Raw genomic sequence first — 17,275 nt, 5'->3', positions numbered from 1 at the left:
TACAGCCCTCATCTTTTTTCTCTTAAGGTCAACTTGCCCTGCTGGAGCTATGCCTCTTGAAGTGCTGCTGCAGCAATCACCCACTCTGCACCCACAGCAGCAGCCTACGTTCTACCGTTTAAATAGCTGTGTCTCTTCCTTCCTCCTCCATCAGCAGCCTGTACTCAGATCACCCTTCCAGTACCATCCAGCATGTAAACATGCACCCTGCCTCTCCTGTCTCTTGCTCTGCAGTGCCTGGGTAGGCATAGGCTGAAGACAGTGCCTCTTGCAACACCAAAAGCCGGAGTTACCCCAGGCTGTGGTTCTTATCTTGGACAGCAGAAGAAGGGGGGGGCCAAAGTGGAGTTGGGTTGCTCCTGATCCACCAAGGGGGAAGGACTGGCGTTTATTCACACCCAATGGCTATGTCCACACATTTCCCATATCTTAGTGAATAGCAGCAGCAGAGAGTCACCAGGTGAGACAGGTCAGACTGGAGGTGATGCTTAACAGCCCAAGCCGAGCAGGTTGAATAGCCACCAGCCCCACCCTGCAAAAAACCCCAAAGGCTGAACAGGGGTAATCTGTGGGCAGCCTGTGCCCCACATCACCTCCTAAACCACCTGAGATTAACATACAGATTACACAACTAAGGTAATTCCTAAAGGATTTTAATGACTATATGTCCAACCAATTTCAGTGTCTTGTCTGCTGTGACTGCATTTGGTCCAAATCACACTTCTCCGCAGAGAGATGTGAGGCTTTAGTTAACAAATATTTCTTAAATGCTTTGAGAACTTGTAATAAAAGGTACAATGGCACTACAAAGGAATTTTAGTAAGACGCTTGCTATCAGAAGACGTTAATTTTTTTTGGAAGGTCTCTATGTGTGTACTGCTTATTTCTTGGAAAAAGGAGAACAAAGGAGATGGTACGCATGTAAGCATCCCTAAAGAGAACAGACAAGATTGATCATTTAGAATGGTCAATTAGCTGTTTATACTATTTACCTGGGCTTTCTTTTGGGAAGACCACCAAGGAGAAAAACTGCAAAGCAAACTCCAGTGGAAAGATATTTTCAACCCAGCATACTCATTCATTTTAGGTCATATAGAAAAAGATGTGACCTAGATCTTCTGCCACTCTGCAGGCACTACCTGTCTTCCTACTTTACCAGTATTTCCAACAAACTGAGATATGGCCTTAATTTTCCTTAAGATGATCATACAGGTTTAAAATTTTTTCTTTGATATTTATCATAGTGCTTTGGAGGTCACCCAGGCATTTTATGCAGACTGCTGGTACACTTAATCATTTCAGTGTCTTCTTGCAGTAAATCAGAAGACATTATATTAATAAAAGATGGGTCTGTTCCAGGTCTGATTCAGAATGCTGAACCTCCATCTACCTGGCTTAGAAAGAGTTCTTTAAAAAGGTCAGTTTACTCTATGGAATTCTGAGTATCAAGGATATGTCTTCTCTCACACAAGATATATACACTCGAGACCAGCATGAAGACACTGGAGTGATTCAGAATGAGGCTCAAGGCTGTCTATAGCACAGCCTAGCCAAAGAGACCTTGTCTGAAAATACACCACTGAGATACAGGCACACCATGCAAATAAGTATCTCATAAAACATGTTTACCTCCATCACTACAGTTCTTTGTCTGGCAAAGACTGTTTGGTCACATTCACTTAACACATAAAACAAGACAGGCAAAATACAAGGTCTGCAAGGGCAAGACTGGCCAGAAGAGAACATGTACCCTTATTGTTATTTTTTGGTTTTGCCTTCAAAATACTTACTAATTCTTGTAATCAGGCTGTACATAGTTAAAAAATAATAAATAAAAAATAAAAAGAAAAAGGTTAAGCAGTTGTTATTTTCTGGGCTTAGATTTATCACACTCTTCTGACTCTCAAATTTAAGCTTTCATTGACTATTCCACACAGCACAGGTACAATTTCTATGAAATAAGGTAGTATTTATGATTAAGTCACAACTTTCAGTGTTATAGTCCTCTTGTGACATTGATCTGTCCCTTGCTAGAGGGAAATTTAACACATTTTTAATTAATACCACTGACAAAATATTTCTGAATAACAGTTTCTCACTGCACTGGCTGATTCCTTTCTAACCTCGTTTTGTCCGAGTATTTTAATGAAGACAATCAAATGTCTTGTTTTCACTTGATCAGTTCAACTGCTCTGAAACCATGATTTTGAAATACTTTTCCTAAATCTTTTTCCTCACAAGAAATTGTAAGATTGATTTTTTTCTTCCCTTCTGGAACAAATTCGTAATTTCTAAATTTACAATCACACAAGAAGTGGCATTAAAAAAAACAAAAAACAAAAACCAGAAAAAACTTTCCTTCAGTATTTTATGTCTTATCTTACAATGTGCTGAAAAATCACATATTTCTAAGTCACAGGCATATGTGGATGCTTTGTATCTACCAGAACGGGGAGTCTGACCTCAACTCAAGTGCAAATTACGCAGAACCCATGTGAATAATACAGAGAGAATACCTTCCCATCAGCTGTAAAAATTAACACCAAAGTACCCCTGTAGATCAAGATCTTTGTTACCTTTCCATTAGCTGTTGGAAGTAATATCAATATACGCCTGTAGATCTGGACCTTTGTGAGATGCACTGACCTCCTGGGACATTGTATCACAAGGCAGTTATGAACACTGGTTCCAGGGAAGTGCCACACAGGTAGGCCCTGTGCTAGGGCTGAACTCTCTGACAGAAGTGACATTGAGACCAAAGTGCTGCCACCAGAACACAGCACCCTAACGGCAGCCCAGCCCTGTGTTCAGCACAGGAAGGATAAGCAGGCAGGTTACAGACTCTAGGGGGGTCATATGTTGAGCATTCCTTCTTCCAAACATCATTTGACATCCTGGCTGACATATCTTAAAAGATATTGACTCTAAGCCACCTAGTTCAATCAAAAGTTTATTTGTATTGACCTGGATTACAGGCAAACTGATTTTATACATCTGTCTCTGTATGTGTCCACTGGGCATGCATTCAGCCTTGCTTATGGTTGGAAATGGGGGAGTGGAGCCATGGCAGGCTTATCTCTATCTGGTAACCCCTGACAAAAATGAGTATGTTTTCATGTGGGTTTGAGGAGAAAGTTATCACTGTGAAATATATATTTCTCTCTTTCCTTACTCCTAAATTGCACCAGGTGTGTTGCATACAGCCAAAATTCGCACCTACAAACAAGGTACAAGTACTTGTATACGTTCACATGAAAAAAGAGAAAGAAGCTGTTTCTATTAACAGCTGAAAAGCTAAGCAGCTAAGCAATGTTCAAAAACATTTTTGTTCATTTCACTGAAAGTAGCAGATTTCAAACCTCACAATGCTTGTTAAAAACAAGTTTTCTTATTAGGAAATATAAAATACAATTTAAATAATTTTGGCATCTCATTTAAAACAAGTACGTTACAAAAAACAAAGATGGAAAATGTTGGAATAAATATTGATTGCCGATTCTGTACATAATTTTGATTTTTCATGTTAAATGTCAGTTTTTATCAAGGACCTGCTTCTGAATTGGAAATTTTATCATAAAAAATTGAATGGCATACTACCAAGAAATGACAAGATTTTAACACCATAATAAACATTAGGATCATGATCCGTTATGCTTAACACTTACAGGCTTTTTTTTCCTGTAAACCAGGATGCTTAAAAACTTGTTCAAAAACAGAAAGCAAAGCCAAGAGTCTTATGTAACAGCATAATTTACAAACTGGTTTATTTAAGGCCACACCACAGCAAGATCAAGTTTTTCTAATGGAAGATGGCTTATTTTTTATTGGTTTGGTTCTATACAAGGTGCTTTAAAAACACGAGAGAATGAATGACACTGAGTAGGTCTGGTATTTGGGAAGGACAGGGTGAGAACACAGAATATATGAGAATGAATACACTGGGAAGAAAGTATGTGTGAATGGTGGGGAAGGAGTGTAAGGAGTACGTGGGGTAAGAAAAGCAGCACTTGACAGGAAAACACAGGCTTCTGGAAGAGCACTGGGAGTGTAATTAGAACTGCAATGCAGAGCTGAAAGACCAAGGAGATTGCTGGGTTAGAAGATACTAGAACAAGGGAAGAGAAATCGGATAGGGGGATTCCTGTAAGAAAAAAAAAGGCACAAAATATACTGATAGCTGACAGCAACTTGTAACTGAGGAGCGTGACAGGGTGATAAGGGGTGCAAATGGATCATGGCAAAGGGACAATACTTACACTGACAAAGCCAGCAGTGGATGAAAAGAGTCATCCCTTGCACACCTTCAAGAACATTCATATTTCGCTTTTATATTGAGGTTGAATTTTAAAATCAAAAAGTTCAGATCCCACTGGTCCAAACCCTCAAAGTAACAAGAGGTACCTCCAAGCTTTTCTAAAATGCATTGTCATAAAATACATCTCATCATTTGAACTCAGCCTTGTAATTAATAGGGAGCAAAACAGCTTTGAAGTATTTTGGTAATATTTGGTAATAATTTTAAGTAGCTTCTGCCTTAAACCATGACAAAAAGAAAATAAAACTTAGCCTGAAATTATGCATAACTTAAAAGCAGAGAATACAATTTATGGAAAACCAGAGGTATCTAGCTTCTGAAATTATACTGGCAATGAGTCAAGGAGATTTGAATGCTAATCTTCTATAATAATATATTAGAATTAGAAAGATAATTAGCTCCTTAATAAACACAGGAATATCCCTTTCTAGCCACGGTAGGTCATGAGACAGCTAACCCAAAAGCTGTCTGCTCTCTCCTGTCCTCTACAGTCGACACTGAAAAACTTGAACAGCATCTTGAACCGCTGTAATCTTTGACCCATTGTTCATTAATTGGTCACCTAGACTGACTTCAGTAGTAGTAGGACCAATTTACCCTGAGATGTGCACAGCATATGGAGAGGCTATGGAACAGAGTAGCTCTTACGACAGTTTGATATTTTCAAATTATGCGCAGCATAGGTAAATAACCATTATATCAAATGTATATGAAGATGTGTATCCACACCTGAACACACCAAATCCCTTCCAGCTTCCCGAATGTCCAGTTTAAAAGTACAGTGCCATGCAGTTCCACACAGCAGAGGTTTCCACTGTGACTCATGCATTCTTGGGACTCACTTCCTGGGACCTACTGGAATGCAGACAGTTGTGTCTACTGCACAGTCCTTGGAACACAGAACAAGTAAACCCAGGTTAAGAAAGTTTTCACAGCATGGAGTCTCCATTTGTTTGTAAGCCTAAGTGAACAGCAATGGGGACCTCTGCATCTGTCAGCGCATATGGCTTCTAGCTAGGGACAAGCTTTGCAAGCCCCCTGCGCTGAGCACAGCTTGCTAAGCCAGACACGATGCGCAGAGAAGTGGTGCTGTGGCACCAGTGCCCCCAGCCAGGGGGGCTGTGTGGGGAGACTGCGTGGGTGTGCGGGAGGAAGAAATGACAGTGAGGAAAAGGAAAGAAGGGTAGTCTGAGAGAGCTAACACATGCTGGTTTAGTCAAGAAATACCAGCCACCCTGCATCTCCACCCTTTGCTTTCCCTCACTTTGTCCTCATAGCTAGCAGTCAAATACCTAAATACCAGTTTATCACAACACAGAACTGGTCGGCACAGTGCACTCTGTCACCTACGTGCCCCAGGTACAAAGTGCTGTCATGTCAGATTCCTTTTCTCCCTCACTTCCCTACTTCCTTTCCTTACACGGCTGAGCCTACACAAGCCCTGGCCACAAACAACTTGTGTCCTCCCTATGGGCAAGGGCCCCACTGCCATGCCTCAGGATCAGCCACTTGCCCCAACATCAGCTGTCTGAAATGCTTCCACCCCTTTCACAGGCATGCGCTTGTTAAGCGCCTCGCAGGGAAAACATCCCTTCTGTATGCTTGCATTTCACCAATTCATATAGCTGCAGTTCAAGTCAGCAGTTTCTTTTTCTTCCTTTTGCATCTGATCAAGTACATTTAGGAACATATGCCACCTGTACTTTGCATGTGGAACTCCCACTCATGCTGAATTCTAATAATATTAGCAATAATAATGAATAACAATTTATTACTTATGTGCTGTCAGGACCAGAAGGCTTCAAGACACATTATAAAATATACACAAATATAGGGAAGATAAAAGTCAATTTATCCTCAGGTACAGAAACCCCTTAGGTTTAAAAAAATATACAAATACAGACAGCACGGCCTGAAACCAAAAATGAGCCAATCAATCCAGAACAGATTAAAATTTTATTTCTCAGCTAGGTCCCTCCCTACACAAGCAGTCTGAAGAGTCTAGCAGCATTTGTAGAGTTAAGACTCAGCCTCTTATATTGTTTCAGTTGGACCAATTAATTGCAAAAACCCACTACCCCTTGTGCATTGCTTTACATGTAAGGAAGAAATTAGTAAGGGATTTTACATCCTGCTCTCCTGCACATTCTATTCTACTTTACCAGGACACCAAATATTCAGCTAGGAAAAATGCAGCAGCACTAGTTTTGTTTTAAGCTACACTGCAGAGTCCTCATGCACTGTAAAACAACTAACCTGACAGACAACTGCAGCAAAAATACCTGAACCATGTCAGCTACAAACAGATTAAAGTGGAAATTATTATACAACTTCATCTTCTGGCATATTTGTTTGGAAAACCTACTGTAAACTGGATGCTTGTATGGGCAGTGGCAAGACAGGATGTTCAGGGAATACAACTAGAGGCATTCAAATGGTTTCCCTTTGAAACTCTCAAGGGAAAAATGGGATTTAGCTACATTGCCAGAAGAAGCCTTCATACAAATGAAAATCAGGTTCTTATTTTCCCCTAGCATTTCACATAAGCTTAGCCTGTTTTCAACCAACAGAATCCCTAAAACTTGCAGCATAAAAGAATTTTGCAGCATTAAAAAAAAAAACCCAAAACTTAATCACAGTTCTAATTGGGAGAGGGGCTTGTTTTTAAGTCTTACCAACACATACTTATAAATTTTAACTTAGAGTTTCTTCCTGTCTGAAAAGTCTGGAAGTTTTACTTCCAACAGATTTTTTTTTCTTCAGAGTTGGGTTAACTTTTCCATCCACTAAAGTTAAACACAGCTTTTTCAATGGTAGCATATTTAACTATGCTGAGTTGAAAAAATCTTGCATTATACATAGTAAGAGTAATGGAACAAAGCCTGCAATGCTTTGAAGACTAATACCAAATTCAGAGCCTTGGAAAATACAGTACAGGAAAATGTAATTATACAAATAAATGCTGGCAAATAAGGCAAAATTTGAAAAAGCTTTCATTGGAAGGATGAAAGCTTTTCATATTCACTCATTCAAAGAGTTGGTCTACAAAATAATTCAGTTGTCAATTTTGTTTCTACCTTATATGCCATATTTACCCATATATACATACATACAGTGGAACACCAAGATGAGAAGACTAGGCCTCATATTCAATTACTTTAAAAATCCCAAAAACCTACACTGAAAGGAGTTTGATATTTTGCATGAATGTTTTGCAAGCAATAACATCACTTTTATTTCAAATACAGAAATATCCAATGTGAACTTTCTTATACACCAATATTTATTTCACTCTTGAATTCTACAGAAAGCATACTAACCTGACACTGGTGGTGATCGTTTTTACATCTACTGTCTGGAATTGCATTAGCAATTAGAACTCCAAATTACAAGAAATTCTCCACTCATAATGAGCTCCTCCCAACATCAGAGACTATATTAAAGTAGCACAATTGGAAAAATGTTTTCTACATATTGCATTAGGATATGCAGGCCCTCACAAAACCTATTATTACATATGGAAGGTTGCAACTTAGAAAATACTTCATCTAATAGAAGGAATCTAAGATTTTTTTTATTGGTTTGTTCAGGTAAAAACACACTCAGCATAATCCTTCATAATGAATCTCATATATTGTGCTCAACAGACTGCAGAATTGCATTTTTTTCTTTATTACGTTCTATCGTTTTACTTAATTCAAATCTTCAAACTTATATGTGTGGAATGTGAAGGTTTTTTAATTTCATAAAGGCTTTTTCTTTACTTATAGGTCAACTTCAGATTTGTTGTACAGTGGCATATTACCACATATTCTTTTTCAGCCCAAGGACTATCTACATGGCAGTCTACCCTACAAATCCTTGTACATCCTAAGGTTCATGTAACTGCAAAGAATCGAGTGTTATTTGATTTTTATTACAAATATATTTAATTTAGAACACTAAGTCTGCAAATTTCTATATTAGTTAAGAATATTATTTGATAGGCTATATAGATCTTTACTACAGCTTAAGAAGGTCAATCTTCCAGAATCTATTTCTTGTATAAACTTACATGGCTGCATTAACATAACACAAATATAAGGCCAAAAATACATTGATCAAATAATTTTTAAATACTTATATTCACAATGGATTAGGACAGCTCAGAACCCAAATGACTTCAGCAAAGCACACTAACATAGAACACTAGACATGTTGTCCTTGTTTAAAACAATTTTTCCATATGAAGGCATATAAGATTATCTGAATTGTCCTTATCACTGTAATAAAATTTTAAAGAAGTTGTCATTATTTGAAACTCTTCTGGCAAAACTCTATAGACAGTACACTGGTGTAAAACACAGCACTGCTGCATATCACTTACCTACTCTGAGTTCTAAAATAAAATTACTGACATTAGTTAAATCTATCATCATAGAAAGTGATCCCAATTTTTCCTCTCTTCCATTCACCTGCTTTATGCTGCCAACCCTATTGCCAACACAAACAGTCAAGATAGCCATAACTTCCCTGAGAATTCTCAAATTAAATGTACATAATACTTAAGTACAACTGTAAAATAAAGGGCAGACTAATGCAATGTGAAAACAGAACACTTCAATGTAGTGCTCAAATTCCACTCAATTTGTAATAGCGCTTCCAAGAGCAAATGGAAAATACGGATCTATGAATAAAGAAGGGTGAACCTATTACATTTTTATTACTGCATCAACAGCACTATACATTACTCTTCCCCAGACATGTTTACAGCCCAAGAGTGAAAAAAAAGCTCTGAAATACTTAAAAGGCTCTTCTACATATATTATTACCTTTTCTCTGAAATACCTTAACTATCATTAAGAATCATCTTGTTATTCCTTAAAAAACTATCCTTTTTTATGTAAACTGATACATTCTCCATTGACTTATTATCTGTATTATCTGTAACACCACAGAGGTATTTAGATATGATGGTTAATTACTACTGGGAATAATGCATAGTAATATTTTACACTTCTGGAATCTTTTCACTCAAAAGCCATAAAACACTTGCATATCAGGCTAACTTTACAGATGATGAAAAAGGAAATCATAAGGTGAAATGTATTTTACTAAGGGAAATCCTGTAAAAGAGTCATAGTTATATTCCATAGAGTGTGGAATGTGTTTTCACTTTTGTCCTCTGCTTGTGGCAAGTGTAACCCATACAGTTAGCAATGAAACTCACTCAGTTTCAAATAATACACCAATGGTACTGTTTATTATTCCTTCATTCTGAAACTATTGGCCTCTAGTATTTTCTGGTCCTTTTATTTCCTATCAGCTCCACTAAATCCAAATTGGGCACAAATCACCAAAATTTTTAGATGCATTTTGCTAAACTGATATCTTTTTTATTGTCCAATAACTGTATCACAAGCAGCTTAATAACTAATACACTAATTAAATAAATTATAAGTCTAATAACTTGAATTTCTAGTCCTGTTGATAACAAGGTCCTCTGAAAGTTTTCAGAGACAAGGATATAAGTTCTGATCACTTATTTGAACTTAATCAAACTAAATCTAAAGGTGTTTTCTGAAAAAAACCTCCAGCATTTACTGGCAAAAAAATGTGTGCTGGGAACAGAGCACATACCTATTTTTTGTAGAACTCAGTCTGCCAGGCAACATATAAAAAGTTCACACAGACATCCTGCTATTTCTTTCAAGAGAATAATAAATGTATAACTCAGGCAGATTTATATATGAGCAAAATCTGTTCCTCTCTAGCTTTGGCTGCGCTGAATCAAGTCATAGGAATACCCAGGTTAACATTCTGATATTCAAAATGGGACTATTAATTTTATGATGTTAAACATAAAACATAACACTTGAGACTGCTTCCAAAAATCTGGCCTTGCTTTCTGTCTCTAACTATCCTCTGCTGCCTATCAGGGAGCCCTTAAGATTATAAAATACGAAACCAAAAAACCATAAATTTATTAATATATGTGCACTTGTATCTTGGTTTACTCTACTTTCTTTGAGGAATAAGGTTTTCAGAAAAACTGCACAACTAAAACTAGAAGCTATTTAGACTAGCACATCCCTTACTAAGGAGGTACATACTTACAACTCTAAGTTACTTTTCTGCTAATTATTACACACACCCTAACACATAAAGTAGATTTGGTCTTCTTTTGGCACCCACAGGCTCTCCACTTTATTCCAGAAGACAAATTCTATTTATTTTGCCTCCTCTCCCAACAAAAGTAAGAGATCCAAGAGAAATTGAAGAATAAAATGCAATAGCAACTTTTAAACGAATGGGTGCAATGGATTCCTCAACAAATGTGCATTTATAAAGGCAAGTGTGTGATTGCAGTGTATGCAGGATGACCAAGCACTATTATCTTTAATCCAGGTACTTCAAGTACCTACAGAACGGCATAAGGAGAATTTCTGAGGGATTTATATAAGATGACAAACTTGTTGCAAAGAATCATATTTGCTGGCATCATTTCCTGCCTAACTTAAATTTCAGCTATGAGGTTCAACAATGTATTTATGGGGTGCAGCACAGGACAGTGCTGCCCTGCAGCATTCTACTATTAAAGTACAAAATTGTGAATTTGAGTTAAACAAAGGCAGCTATACAAGAAATTTTAGGCCCATTTCTTTAAATATCCCATCTGTATCCAATTCTTTGCTATTTTCACATGAAGTAACCTCAGGGCTTTGTTTGTGTTTTGAGTTTAAATGAAAGCAACACGTAGTTTTGAACTAGCTCGAATATTCAGTTTCATAATTCCATCTGCTGGGTCCACCAACTGATTTTGGCAGCAACTCTACCTCTTCACACCTTGGTTTTGCACACTATACAGGACAAAGAAGACACTGCTGTCTTTTCTGGGTGGGCTTTGGAATACACAGGTACTAGGCAGGTATCTTTACCACCTTTGCAAAAAGCAGGGTAAATATCTACCACCTCTATATACGGAGAAGAAAGGCTGAAGTGGAGATATTACTGTTAGTAGCAGCAGTCAGGAGCATCTTGAATATAATGTCAAAACATATTGCCTGTGCATTGCTTCGTAAACCAGAAAAATACTCCACTGTCACTGGTGTTTCAGGGAATGCTGCCACCAGATTTGCAACTGCAAAAAAATAGTAAGTCATAAGAATGACAGCAGTTAAAATTTATTGGTTGCACTTATTTTCTTTCCTAATTTAAAGACAGAAGACATCAGGGATGAACATTGGTATCCAAAACACTAAACACTACTTTGATATGAACATCCAAAATACTTTGGATCGACATGGACATTACATTTGTATTTAAAAACTTCCTCTTAATGCTCAATTTCTGTGAACAGTGTGAGGGTTCAAAGTCTACTGTTCAAACCACTGCATACACTTATAATGTTTTACTGCCCCACGTTTTAGAGTCCAAACTACTAGATTTTCATAATTCAGTTCAAAAGTATAACACCTGCTGATAACTGTAAATAATTTATCACAGCCCCTCTACAAAACTGGCTACTTAAGACTCCAAGAGATTTATGGATGCTGAGACTGGAACGAACATCCCTTTGCAAATGGACAGATGGAAAAAATTCCAAATTACTTTACAGATTAAAGTAATAAACTGACTTTTCTCAAAAACTGGTAGCAGTTTTTGGAAGCAGAAAGAACTTCTACATGCTTCTGTGATGTCAAAGATGAAATCTCTGTTTGTGGAGGTACAATCTGTAGCAAGAATACACGTCTGCCAAGACTGGCATTGATGATATTTTGTCTAGACAGCCTTTGAATGTGACTGACACAGGAACAGTGCACATGGCTGAGCAAACTGAAACTTATGGAAGAGCTTTTCAAGACTTAGTCAAGATACAGGATTTTGGAAATATGCCTAACATCCTCTAACCATGCCTCCTGGTACCCTCCTCAGGAATCTAACTGGTTTTGTTTTGTCAAATCTCCTAGCTGTCCCAGCAAACAGAAAGATACAATTGCTCACATAAGATACTGGCAGGGCCATTTGGACATAAAGACCTATCATTGGCAAATGGAGAGCTCTGCATGCTGGCTAGTCCCTGAGAAAGGCATTCAAGTCACTGAATTGTGTGTTATTTTGAAGGACAGAACACTGTAAGAAATAGCTAAATCTTTCCTCAACTACTGGGCTTGACTATGGGAAACACATGACAACTATTAGCTAAAGGACAGAAATAACTAGCTGCAGTTGATAACTATTCTAGCTATTTTAGAAAGCACTACATATTTACCATGACCTTTTGAGCCCTGACAGAAGTAGACTGGACCATGTACATACTTTGATGGAAAAGCCCATGTGAACTTGCCATTGACAAGGCTATAATTTTTGGGAAATGATGACTATCATTTACAGTTAAATTTTCACTGTATGACAGCTCCAGTTGACTTAGTCCTCAAGCAACTGTCAGGGCTAGGAGAAAAGAGAAAAAGGTGAAGGAGACTCAAAGAGATTATCAGCTTTTAGCTTTGGTTCGTTCACTTCCAGTTCAACTGTCACTGAAGTCAACAGCTACCCCCCTAACTTACTGGGATTTTATTTTAACTTCTATTAACCAATATTACAGACAGTACTGTTCAGCAACCCAAAAGGTTCTGAACTAGATTCTAGTTTGTCCTCCAGATAAACATCAAGCCTTAAGACACTAATTTAGAGTTACTGCTGTGGAACCTCAGAGCTCCAGCAAATTTTTGCACCTGCAAAAAAAAATTATCCTGGCTAAGTGAAAAATATAGTGGATTCTTCTTCTGTGCAAATAAAATACAGACCTCAGTGAACCTTAACCTAATCCTGATACAGAAATTTGCCTGCTTGACCTGCTTGGCCATGAGTATTTGAGTCTTTGGTCTCCAAGCCCACAAACTCAACCTATAGTCAGTAACATGTGTGTAGGCAATAGCAGCAGTACTTGTGAATGTACAATGAAGTTCTGAGAGAGGTGTTATCACTGGGAGGCACTGAAATACTTGCATTTTGGTACTTTTCAGTGAGTTGGAACCGCAAAATTTCTCACCTAGTTACACCGTGGATACAAAGAAAAAGAAGTATTTTGATCTAGGTACTAGGTGTAAGTTGGCTATCGTATTTCTGAACCAGAAACGAAGTTTCTCCTCCCATCTCCTCTCTTCCTCCCGCCCCCTCTCCTCCCACCGGCACTAAGGGAACACTTGTTATGGGGGCGGCACGCCTAGGAAGCTCAGATTAAAAATAGCCCTGACTAGCACCTGGTGTTCTCCAGCAGGCCAGCATGCTGGTGACTCCAGCAGATCTGGACCCTTATGAAGAAATATGATGAAATGACATGTCTTTTATTTCATACACTCGTTTATGGATTTGCAGCCAAAACTAACTGGATCTGGCAAGTTGGAGTTGCCTGGCTCTTTTTGCATCACTGACACACTTGCACCTGTCACGGATGGATTCCTCAGAAGGGCCAAAAGGAGCAAGACATATATTTTATTTTGACAGCACACGGGAGCCAGATGCTGGGCCAGCAGGTTCTGGTGTTCACTGTCGGCCATTAGAAAAGGCGAAACACATCAGCAAGCGCTGGTTCGGGTGGCAGGCCGTCAGGCGCACCTTCCCCGCGGCCGCTTACAGGCGGCAGCCGCTCGGCTTTGTCCGTGCCCGTCTCCGTTCAAACCACCCGGCTCCGCGGAGTCCGGCTGGCCCCTCTCACGGCCGGCCCTGCAGCCCCAACATGTCGCCGCCCCGCTTTAAGGTCACCGCATGGCGAAGCCGTCGAGCGCCGGGGCCGCGATGCACCCGGGCCGCGGCCGCTCCACGGGCAGCCCGAGGGAGGGGGCAGGGCCACGGCCGCCGCCGGGGGCACTTACCAGGTCTATGAAGGTCAGAAATTTCCAGCTGCCTCCATAGGTCTGATGCGCGGGCATGTCAATGGCCTTGTAATTGCACAGGATGGAGCAATAGGACAGGAGGATGGCGGCGTGCAGCACCTGGCAGGGCACCAGCGCCATGTTTGCGGCGCGGGGTGCGCCTCCGTGTGCCTGTGTCTGTGTCCCAGTGCCCCGCGTGTGAGTGTCCGTGTCCCGGTGTGTGTGTGTGTATCCCTGGGTGTGTGTGCGCGCCGTGCGGGCGGGACTCCGAGCGCCCCCGCGGCCCCGGCCGGGGCGGAGCGCAGGGCCCGCGGTGCGGCGGCGGCGGCAGCGGCAGCGCGGGGCAGGGGGGCCGCAGGGCCGGGCGGCGGCGGCGGCCGGGCGGGCTCGGCGCGCTCCCGAGCCTCAGCTCCGCGTCCGGGCCGGGCCGTTCCCGAGGGAGGGGAGGGACGCCGGTGTGAGCACGAGTTAAGCGCAGAACCCGGCTGCCCGCCGGTTTTCAAGCGGGAGCTACAATGACTCAGCAGTTACGGGTTATGCCTGCCTGGCTCGGAGCAGCGCTCCGGCTCGTGTGGGACCCCCCCGCGGCCCGCGCTGCCAACGGGCGGGAGCGCGGCCGGGGACGCCCGGGAGAGGCCGCGGAGGGGGGCGGCTCTGGCTGAGCGCCCTGCCTGCCGCGCCAGGGCTGCCCTTCTGTGTCCGTACCCCACTTGTGTCCGTACCCTTCGTGTGTCCGCACAGCGGCCCCGCCGCGCAATGCATTTGTTTTGTCCTCTGTGTTCCTGAGGAACCTTCAGGTTTCTGCTCATCCACAGACTTGTGCTAGGAGTGGGCTCTCCAGTGCCTACAAGTCTGGGAGATGGGAGCCTCCTGGTCCCTGGGTTGAAATGAAGTACCAGCATTGTAAGGCATGATGCCCTGGGACATCATACCAATGTTGAGCGTGTCTTACAAGGAAAGGCTCGGGGAGCTGGGCTGTTCAGCCTCGAGAAGTGATGACTGAGAGGGACCCTCATCAATTTCTGGGAGTATCTTAAGGGAGTGTGTCAAGGGGATGTATTCAGGCTCTGCTCAGTGGTGCCCAGCAGTAAGAAAAGAGGCAACAGAAACTGACGCACAGGAAGTTCCACCTAAATATGAGGAAGGATTTCTTTACTTGTGCGTGACTGTGCACTGGAACACATTGCCCAGAGAGGCTGTGGAGTCTGCCTCACCGGAGATGTTTGAGAACCATCTGAACACAATGCTTTGTGCCATGTGCTCTAGGATGATCCTGCTTGAGCAGGGAGGTTGGACCAGATGATCCACTGTGGTCCCTTCTAACCTGACGCATTCTGTGATTCTGTCCTGTCAGCAGAGGTTTGATCACCACAGGGATCCTTGATACAAGGAGAAATCAAGGGGGGCTCATGTTTTGGACTCCTACACCTTAAGAAAGAAAGCTCTTAAGATGCTTGATTGCAGAGTAAGTATTAAATTGCTTCACTATCTGGAAAAGTTATTTTAAAGGGGGAAAAACCCATGAGCAGTGATGTCTGGGCTTGGATAGACAAATCACTTCTATAAAGTACCATCTCCATACATCTGTCTTATGAAATAAATATTTGAACAATAAGGTGCTTTATCATAGTTAAGCTGCTGCAGGAAGGCAAAAAGAATCAGTGATTGTGCAATGCATTCCCTGCTTTTATTCCACTAAGTCAAAGCCCTTTCATCTGATACCAACTGTGCTCAAGTTCTGCAAAAATGAAGGGTTTTTAGGAGAACGCATGCTAGCAGCTATCCTCAATGAATTTAGCACTGTTCAAGGTCTCTGCTTATGCAGAGGAGTTGTATGTCATATGCATGAATGTATAAAGAATCCTCTAAGAGCACAAAGCATGAACATAGCACCAGATGCTTTAGATAATCATATCCATCAGTTCACAGACCCAGCAAGGACATTGGGCAATCATACCCTTGTTTATGGCATGTGTTTTAGTCTTGCAGGCTGAAAGTCTTGCAGTCTCCCTGAAGCCTCAAGGTGCAGTGTAAGAGCCACCTGAGTGTAATGTAGTGGTCTGGAGTACAAGAGGAGACCAGACTAGTGACAATTTCAGTGTGACCCAACAGAAGGGAGTCTGTGAAGCAGCATAGTTGCTGGTGGGGACCTGATGTCTGTTCTGTATGCATGCAGGAGGTTTCACTTCTCTGGACCTGTGAATATTCATGAGTGGCTCAGGTGCAGTAAGTGAAATCCTGGAGCACATCTTCTGTTTTGGTTTTATTCAAAAGGAGTCCAGCTTGCTTTCTGAAACTGTGTCAAGTTGCAAAAGCTCTCAAAGGAAAGTTACTCTGTGCAGAACTCTACAGTGTTGTGATCAGCCTCTTGACAGCAAGAGTTTGGGACTGTATGAGCCTTAGGCAGCCTATCCCCTAGTTTTCTTCTCCACCACCTCCTACAATATACAGGAACTCACTCCTTTGGTCATCTCTGTCAATAAGAAGGCACTAACACTCACTGAACTTTACATGTTTAGTTGTGTTTGGGTTAAACAGTCTCCAAGATTACAGCACCCTCAAAACTTTTTTAAAACTGAAAAACCACCCAGGCATTTTGGAGCCCCGTTTGAACATTCTTCAGTTTTACTCTCCACTCTTCAATAGACATCTCAGCAAGGCTCACAGAAAATCTTAGCCTCATTAGAAAAACTTTCACTAAACCTAAGTCAAGGTGAAAGTCTAAATGAAGCAGAATGTTGTACATTATAACACTCTTGTTCCCCATTTTTTTTCTTTAAGTGAAGAAAATCTCAAGGCAGGCTAACTATCATGCCAGGCTCAGCCAAAAACTCTTCTTTATTAGTCTTTAGTCAAAAACTCTTCTTTATTATGCATTTTTAGTTTCTACCTTTGAAAGGAAGCATAAGTGGGTGGGTTCTTTGAGCCTGTGTCCTTTCTAGAGGAGTATCTGTTGGCTCTCTGTACAGTATTCTTATAAGGAATAGATTAGACTGGAGGCTGCCATTAGTCTGTATGTGCTGCTGTGGATTTCATACTCTTTTTATTGAGAGACAAGCACAAAAGTCTTTTGTGACTGTTGTTGAAGTTGGTCTGCAAAGGATTT

General features: G+C 41.0%; 1 protein-coding gene across 1 annotated transcript in view; it reads right to left on the bottom strand.

Annotated features, from left to right (window-relative positions):
* Positions 1-14,454, bottom strand: part of AIG1 (androgen induced 1) — a 123,185-nt gene extending 108,731 nt beyond the window's left edge. Inside the window, exon 1 of the mRNA XM_059467868.1 lies at positions 14,170-14,454. Within this exon, the coding sequence (XP_059323851.1) occupies positions 14,170-14,310 (141 nt within the window). The 5' untranslated portion in view covers positions 14,311-14,454. The remainder of the gene's footprint in view (positions 1-14,169) is intronic.
* Positions 14,455-17,275: the final 2,821 nt, after the last annotated feature.

The sequence above is a fragment of the Ammospiza nelsoni genome, chromosome 3 (assembly GCF_027579445.1).
Source record: "Ammospiza nelsoni isolate bAmmNel1 chromosome 3, bAmmNel1.pri, whole genome shotgun sequence".
NCBI lineage: Eukaryota > Metazoa > Chordata > Aves > Passeriformes > Passerellidae > Ammospiza > Ammospiza nelsoni.
The sequence above is the reverse complement of the archived record's forward strand: the minus strand, read 5'-3'. Positions and strand labels throughout refer to the sequence as shown.